Source organism: Lathamus discolor, chromosome 3, assembly GCF_037157495.1.
Source record: "Lathamus discolor isolate bLatDis1 chromosome 3, bLatDis1.hap1, whole genome shotgun sequence".
In the NCBI taxonomy this organism is placed as follows: Eukaryota; Metazoa; Chordata; class Aves; order Psittaciformes; family Psittacidae; genus Lathamus; species Lathamus discolor.
The window spans coordinates 128843756-128852130 of record NC_088886.1 but is presented as its reverse complement, the minus strand read 5'-3'; the positions used below and the strand labels follow the sequence as shown (position 1 = coordinate 128852130).

At 65.2% G+C, this 8375-nt stretch overlaps 1 protein-coding gene across 1 annotated transcript; it reads right to left on the bottom strand.

Moving 5' to 3' along the window:
- Positions 1-1871: 1871 nt before the first annotated feature.
- DES (desmin) lies at positions 1872-7547 on the bottom strand. The gene is made up of 9 exons (XM_065671637.1): positions 6902-7547; positions 5108-5168; positions 4833-4928; positions 4583-4744; positions 4366-4491; positions 3462-3682; positions 3280-3329; positions 2915-2997; positions 1872-2761 (listed from the first exon to the last, which is right to left on the bottom strand). Exons 1-9 carry the CDS (start codon positions 7453-7455, stop codon positions 2720-2722), a joined length of 1395 nt encoding a protein of 464 aa, XP_065527709.1. The 5' UTR covers positions 7456-7547; the 3' UTR covers positions 1872-2719.
- Between the last annotated feature and the right edge of the window lie 828 nt (positions 7548-8375).

Below are 8375 nucleotides of genomic sequence, written 5' to 3'. Positions count from 1 at the left end.
GCCTTCCTCCCCCCCTTCTTCTTCTCCAGCAGTGTCACCGGATCAGGACAGAGAGACCCTGGTGGCATGTGGAGGGAAAGGACACCGTCATGCTTCCTGCAACGAGACCCTGGGCAAGAGCCAGCCCAGCGGGGCCCCTTTGCCCCATCCCCAGCAGGCAGCAGAGGAGAGGATCCCTGCATCCATCCTCACCCCAAAACCACCCTGCTGGAGGGCTGCAAACACAGCAAACCCCCATTTCTCTCGCTGAGACGCCGCCTCACTGCCCTGGGCAGTGTGTATCCTGTCCTGCCTCCTCATGCAATCCCTGCCTGGAGCAGGAACACTGCTGTTTGGGTTTGGGGTGCCCCATGAGAGCTCCCACATGCTGTGTTCCAGGCAGTGAGCGACCAGGGACTGCCTGTGCCACACGCTGCCTCACCACCCCCGGCCAGGCAGGGCTTCCCCAGCTCCTGGAGCGGCAGCACACATCTCGGCACCTGGCCCTGGCCGCCCTCGTCGGGGCTGTAAATCTGGGTGAGCAGGACACGAGCGACACGGCACGCTGCTTCCCAGCTACACACCAGCCTTGGCACAGCCCATTGCCACCAGCCTGAGGGTGCCAGCATCAGTGAAGCATCACCTGTGAGCAGGAGATCCCAGGATTCCCGCAGCTTGGGGTGGCTGGGACACATCGGAGCAGGATGCCCAGCTAGACCCACAGCCTGGCTGCAGAGGGGCTGAGCAAGCCCCAGCCAGGGTCTCTGGGGGCTGGAGGAGAAGCCCGTGAGAGGCCCCGGGGGCTCTTCGCTGCCTGCTCTGCCCTGCGGGCAAATGGCTGCTCCCTCCCCTGCCGTCCCAGCTCTGCCGCAGGGGCAGCGCTCTGGCCCAGCCAGCCTGGCCCGGCCGGGGAGGGAGGTGTCGCTCCTCCCCAGCAGCCCCGGGATCCGTCCTTGGTGTCACAGGGCCACCTGCTGGAGGCAGCCCTTGGGAGACGGCACCCCCCGGCCCGCACCCGAGACTGGGGCTCTCCACGCCGGCCTCTTCACCAGGGACCCCCAGTGCCGTCCCTACTGCTGGCAGCAGCACCTGCCTTGTCCCTAAAACCCCACACCCGGCCAAGCCCACCGCCCTCCCGGAGGGGTGCAGACCCTCCAGCACCTCCCTGGGCTGAGCAACCCTGAATTTCTCTCACCTGGAGGATGCCCGCCCCCGGGTTCCCCTGCTGAAACCGCCATCGCTGGGGTGAAGGAGATGAAGTCAAGACACACACACACACCCCCATGATGACAGGAAGGAGGGCTTGTGTGCATGGGGGAGAGGGCATAGGGATCAGGATGAAGCTGGAGGCTGAAGCTGGAGGTTCAGCCTGGGGTGGGGGCAGGTGTGGGATGGTGGGGAGTGCTGGAGAAGGAGTAGATTTGGAATGAGGGGGGCTCCGCTTGCAGACTGTGGGAAAGAGGGGTCTTGGAGGAGTCCCAGGCAGGTGTGCGTTGGGACAGGGCTGGCCAGGCTGGGTGCAGAAAGGAGGTGGCTCTGGGGCTGAGAGCCACAGGGCTATGGTGGGAGGTCCTGGGTGTGTGGGGGGACAGGAGACAGCCACACAGAGCCCCTCCAAACCTGCTCAGGGCTCAGCTGCTGCCACTGCCGCCAGTCCCAGCAGCGCTCCTCCACCCAGCACATCCCGGAAACCCACCACCACGCTCTGTGCGCCTTCAGTGTGAGGGACGCACGCGTTTGGAGGGGACCAACAGCTTAGGGAAGAGACAGCTCAGGGGAATGCTGGCCCCTCTATCCACCCCAGTCCATCCCTGTTGGGATGCGCACCCCCCAGTGCTGTCTCGCCACCACCCCGCCCCATCCCTGCCCCATAGATGCGCTGGGAGGAAGGATTGATGCTCCGCTGTTTATTTCAGCCGCCCGAAGAGTCAGGTAGACGCAGTGGGGTGGGGGTGCAGCGGGGCGAGGGGTGGGGGCACCTGCCCTGGCCCCAGGCCTCTCTCGGGCTCCTCTCCTTCTCTCCCCCCTCTTTCCCACTCACTCACTCCTCCTCTCTCCTGTGTCCACCTACAGGTACCCTCTCGGCTCATGAGCCTGGACCCGCGCAGCCTCCTGCTGCTGAGGGTCCCCGCGATGGGGGGGGGGACGGGCGCTGCCCTCCTCTGCCCCATGGGGCTGCCTCTCGGGCTGGGGGGAGCGCAGGGCCCCATCACCCCGGGGCTGGAAGGAGGACGCAGGTCGGGAGCACCCTGGCTCCGAGCCGAGCAGACAACGGGGACTCAGCTTGGAGCCTGCTTCTCCCTATCCTGTCATCGCCGCCGTGCACCCGGAGAAGTGCCAGCTCCGGGGGGCCGGCGGTGCCGGTGCAGGCGGATGGGATGGACCCCAAGCCCGTGCCCGGCGTAGGGAGGGGGCTGTGGGGGGATCCAGAACCCGCTGCTGGGACCGTCCGGCTCTCTGAGGAGCTGGCCCAGGCCACCACCTGCTCCCCCCGACCCCTCCCGCCTGTCCCCTCCCTCCCGCCTTCCTGCCGCCCCCCGGCCTGGGCCTGATCCTGAAGCTGGCGTTGCCGCTGCGAAGCTGCGAAAGCAGAGTGAGCCTTTTGAAGCCGAAGGAGAGAGCCCGGGGGTGCGGGGGCCAGGAGGCGGCTGCGCGGGGGGACCCCTCGGGCAGTGCCGGGGGACTTGGCGGCGGGACGGAGGCAGGGACAGAAGGTGCCAGTGGGCTGCCGGCGCAGCCTCTACAGCACTTCGTGCTGCTGCTGGGTCGCCTCACTCACCACCTGCAGGAGAGAGGCACCGTGAAAGGACACTCATGTCTGCACCAGAGCCCCGAGCATCCGGACAGGCGCCGTGCTCGGCCCTCCTCCACACACACACACACACACACACACACGCACACACACCCCTGCCTCCCTGCCACCGGCTGTACTCACCTCCCCATCACGGGTTTCGATGGTTTTGATCATCACGGTCTTTTTGGTGTGCACCTCGGAGGCACGCTGCTCTGGGCTGGTCTCTGCGGGTGGGAGGACACAGGGGATGGGACCACAGGGATATGTGGCATGGGGGCACAGTCATAGGGCTGGGGTGACTGGGGGGCTTCAGGAGCCCTGGATTACCCCCCCCCTCAGTTTATGGCAACAACCAGCAGAGTGCCTCCACACCAGGAGCTCAGTGTGGCATACCTGGGTCCACAGCTGCCAGCCTGGCTGCAGCCCTCCAGGAGGGAAATTAGCCCACAAACTGGGGACCCCCGGGGACTCAGTGCAGGTCCCCCTCTTCACAGGGCAATACTCACCTCGGAAATTGAGTGCAGAAGCAAAGGTCTGGTGCATGGGGATACTGATCCTGCGGGGACAAAGAGGGGAGAGCTCAGCACCAGCCACCTCCAACCCTTGGGTGGCTGCTCATGGGGTGAGAGCTCAAAAGCCAGCTGACCCTGCTGGTCCTCCCACTTCGTCCTGCCCTCCTGCCACTCACCGGCTCTCCTCGCCTTCCAGCAGCTTGCGGTATGTGGCAATCTCCACGTCCAGGGCCATCTTGACGTTGAGCAGGTCCTGGTACTCACGCAGGTGCCGGGCCATCTCATCCTTCAGGTGCCGGATCTCCTCCTCCAGCCGGGCAATCGTGTCCTGGTACCCACCAGCCTCCCCTGCAAAGCGTTCCTCCATCTCCCGCATTTGGCGCATCAGCGAGTCGTTCTGAGGAGACAGCAGGGCTCAGTGAGGAGGGGGGATCTGAAGGGGTCAGGGGTCACCTGGGGTGGGAGCTGGGGATGCTGGGGGGTCCCTGGGGAGAGATAAGGACTTAGGGAGACCTGTGGCAAACCCTGGGCACGGTCCAGCAGACACAGGACAATAATGGGTGGCTGTCACCCTCTGTCTGCCCAGCTCTGGGCAGCAGGGTCTGCTAGGGAGCTAGGTGACCCCAGCACCCTGTGCCCTGGCACCCAGGCCCCCAAGCAAAGCCATCCTACCGCATGCAGAGGGGCATGGAGAGGTGCAGGAGCACTGAACAGCTGCCCGCAGGTGGCACTGCCACACTGGTGGCTGCTGGCTGGCTCCTGTGACCATGAGGGTGCCAAGGGACTGTTGAGCCTTGTTTGTTTGCAACCACCCTCCCGGCCTGCAACCAGACACCCCGAGCGCTGTGCCCGCCTGCCTGGAGCCTCCCAGGCTGGGCACCTTTTGCAATCTGTGCCTTGACCCCAGGGCTCTGCCAAAACACCTCACAGAGGCCCTGACCACCACTGGGGGAGGTGCAGCCCAAATCTGCAGTATGAGTCCCCCCACGGCAGCCCCACAGAGAGCTGGGGAGAGCCCCGCACCCCAGAGATGTCCAGAGCTCCCCTGGAGCAGTAAGTCCAACACTGCCCACAGCCTACCGTGCCCTTGAGGGCATCAATCTCGCAGGTGTAGGACTGGATCTGGTGCCGGTACTCCAGCATCTCCTGTTTCGCCTGCCGCAGTGCGTCGTTGTTCTTGTTGGCCGCTTGTGTCAAGTCATTCACCTGGTGAGAGACCAGGGTCAGCATGCAAGGGCACTGGGACTGCCAAGACCTACCGCCCTGGGTCCAGCCAGGAGCCCACCGCCTCCCGCACCTTGGACTTGTACCACTCCTCAGCCTCCGCGATGTTCTTGGCGGCGATGCTCTCGTACTGAGCACGGATGTCCCGCAGCGCAGCTGTCAGGTCAGGCTTGGAGATGTCCATCTCCACCTGGATGTGCTGCTCCTGCAGCTGAGCCTGCAGCTCCCGGATTTCCTGGGGGGACAAAGTGACACCTCAGGGCGCCCATTCCATCACCCAGCCCCATGGGTGCCTGTGGGAAAGGGGGCCACTGCTGACCTACCTCTTCGTGCACCTTCTTGAGGAAGGCGATCTCCTCCTGCAGGGACTCAATGCGTCTCTCCAGGTCAATTCGTGCCAAGGTGGCTGCGTCTACATCCTGGAGGAACACAGTGAGGGGTAGTGTGTTCAGGTTTTGTGCGGGGAGAGGACCAGGGTTGGAAGGCACAGTGCTGTGCCCAGGGCCATGCCCTGGAGTCGGGGCCAAGCTCCTGGGGGGACATAGGGATGGGAAGGGAGGCGAGGGTCCCATGCCACACAAGGGGGACAGGTACTCACGGCTCTGAAAGCAGCCAGGTTGTTCTCAGCCTCCTCCTTCAGCTGGATCTCCTCTTGCAGCCTATAGGCAGAGAGGGAAGGTTAGGGGGGTCCAGAGGAAGCCCCATCCCACAGCAGCAATGTACCCCCGAGCTGTCCCCTAGCTCAGCATGTCCCGATAGGAAGACAGTGGATTGTCCTGTATTCCCGGCGGGCATCGGGAGGGCTGGCAGAGGGCCAGGGGCTCTTCCTCCCTTTCCCTATTATAGTCAACACTGGAGAGAGCACAAAGGCATGAGGTCAGCTCAGTGCCATGCGCACTGCCCCGGCCCTTATAGGGGAGAGTGGTCAGCAGCTGGGGGGACGGGGTGCAGGATCCAGCACGGGGTGGGGTGGGGGGGCAAGGGGTGGCCACCGGCTGCGACATCCCTGGGAGAGCAGGAGGACGGGCAGGTCTCAGCGATGCTGTGGGACGGGGAGCGGGGACTGCTGTGGTGTGAGCCCAAGGTCAGGGGCTGGCTGCGCCAGGGGAGGGGGCAGTGCTGCGGCTGCCGGTCAGGGGGAAGCGGTGGGGGGGAGAGGGAGGTGCCCGGGTGATGCTGGCACTCAGGGTGGCAGGAACCTGACACCCGTTTGTTGTGTGCCTTGTTCCTCCCCTGACATTACAGGGTCCTCCATGCTGCCCCCCCAGCCTCCCAGCATCGGAGGCTCTGCCTCACCTAGCAGAGGGCCCTACCCCAGCACTGACTGGCTGGGCAGAGGCTGGGGCTGGGGGGAGGCAGCAGGCTGTGTCACCCCTAGGAGATGGGGACTCGGTGTCCCCCCACCATAGGGGCCAGGAGAGAAGGTGCAGACCAGCATCAGAACAAGCGGCTGCCCCTATGCAACCATCCCTGCTGCCAGGTGCCCCGAACTGGTCAGTCCCTGGGGTTCACTCAGCCTGGCCACCTTTGTGGCTATTCCCTCCTGGCCCCAGTCCTGGCCTTGGCACCAGCCAGGCCAACGGCATCCTCGGGGGGTTCCTGCTGCTCCCAGAGCGCCATGGACACCCACACAGGCCTGGAGCATCCCTGCGGAAGTGCAGCTGCTTCCTCCCCTCCCTCCTTTGCATCCGGAGCTGGTGAAGTACCCCACACACCCCCCTCCCGAATCATCCTCCCCCTTGCTTCCGCCTGCCTGGAGGTTCCATCCATCTGCCTGTCTGTCCCGCAGGGCTCAGCTCACTGGTGGGCTCTCCAGCCCTCTCTGGTGTGAGCAGGGTTGGGGACCTGATGGGGGGCACTCTGATCCCCCAGCTCTGCGGATTCCGTGGCACCAGAACCTGACCTCAGCCCTACCGCAAGGGAGGGCATGGGGGGACACCCTTGCTGCTGGAGCCGCCCTGCCCACCGGGTGCTACCTGGGCACCTGGTGAGGGCTGGCAGCAGCCATCAGGGCACCTTGCTGAGATGCCCAGGCTGTGGGCACCTCCCTCACCCCGGCCCACACACCCCTGGGACAGCTTACCCCTGCCTGCCCCACACTGTGGGTCAGGGAGCACCCAGCACTGGCATAGCTGATTGCAGGTGCCTTTCTCCCTCCCAAAACTCACAGCCACCATGCCAGGACCTGGCACCCTGCAAAGTGCCCCAAAGGCAAGAGGCACAACCAGGTGCTCTCTCACCCCGGGGATGTGACAAAGGGGACGGAGTAGTGGGGCTGATGGGCTCCCAGTGTGGGGCACAAGGATGACATTGAACATGCCAGGGGTTGCCAGGATAAGGATGGAGGTGTATGCATGGATGCCCACAAGGACATGCCGGGGCCCCCACTCACTTCTGCTTGAGCTTCTGCAGGTCATCGAGCAGGTTGTCGCGCTCCACCTCGACACGAGCCCGCTGGTTGGTGAGCAGGTCCACCTGGCGCCGCAGCTCCCGCAGCTCCTCCTCGTACATCTCGGCCACGCGGGTGGGCTCCTTGCCCCGCAGGCGGTTCACTTCGGCCACCATGAGGGCGTTCTGCTGCTCCAAGAAGCGCACCTTCTCGATGTAGTTGGCGAAGCGGTCATTGAGCTCCTGCAGCTCCACCTTCTCGTTGGTGCGGGTCTGGAGGAACTCCTGGTTCATGGCATCAGCCAGGCTGAAGTCCAGCAGCTCGCCGGCACCTTGGTAGGCGCTTTGGTAGGAGCGCAGGGGCGTCACACGGGTGGTGCGGAAGCTGGACAGGCTGGGCACGGCCGAGGTGCGGGACACCTGGTAGACGCGGGAGGTGACGGAGCTGCCGCTGCTGCCCTTGCCCCCGAAGGAGGCGCGGGAGAAGACCGGGGAGGCACCGCCAAAGGTGCGGCGATAGGAGGAGACCCGCTGGCTGGAGGAGTAGGACTGGCTCATGGTGGCGGCGTGGGGCGGCGAGGCCGGAGCAGGGAGCAGGCGCTGGGGCTGGCGAGCGGCCGGCGGCTCTGTGAGGCGTCGGGAGGGGACCCGCGACGCCGCTATTTGTATCCTGCTGACATCACTCGCCCCTCCTGCTGCCGGGCAGCTGGGGATGCTGCTGCGGGGGGACCGCTGCCAGCCCCCGCCTCCCGCCCCTCACCTGCCCGCGCCCTGCGCCGTGGGCCCCTGCGCAAACAGCAACCGTGCCTATGGACACCCGGGCACCCCCAGACCCTGCCGGGGTATCAGTCTCCCTCCCGGCCCCCACTGCGCTGCCCCGTCCCCGACCCACGGATGGGGCAGGCTGGTGGTGAGCCCCCCAGCACTGCCCAAAGCCCCGTCAGGGCATAGTGCCATCCCACCCATGGTGGGGGCAGACAGACAGATGTCAGATGGAGGAAGAAGGGGACTCAGCACTTCACACCACCACTGGACCCCTTAAGCCAGACCACATGCTATGGTCCCCAGATCTGCCTTGAGCACCCCAAAATGCTGACGATGCCCTGACCCACCCCACGGCTCAGATCTCCATGTGGGGCCAGACTCCAGCCCCCCCCCACCCAGAGAGGGGGCAGTGGAGGCATTTAGGTGGGGTGTGATGTGGGGAGACCCCTGCCCTGAGTGTTCTTGTGCTGAGCCACCACCCAATGCCCCTTTCTGACAGAGAGGCCTGAGCTCCAGCCCAAGGCTGAGCACTTTCGAGGTGCTGCTGAGTGACCCCGAGCAGGTGCTGGGTCCAAGCCTTCCCGGTGACGTCAGCCCCTCGGGCCCTCACTGTGGCACATTCCCGAAGCAGCAGGCACCCAACCAAAATAGCCTCCAAGCTCATATGCGTGGGACACAGTGGTATTTATAGCCAGGGGAGGCACCCTCTTAAC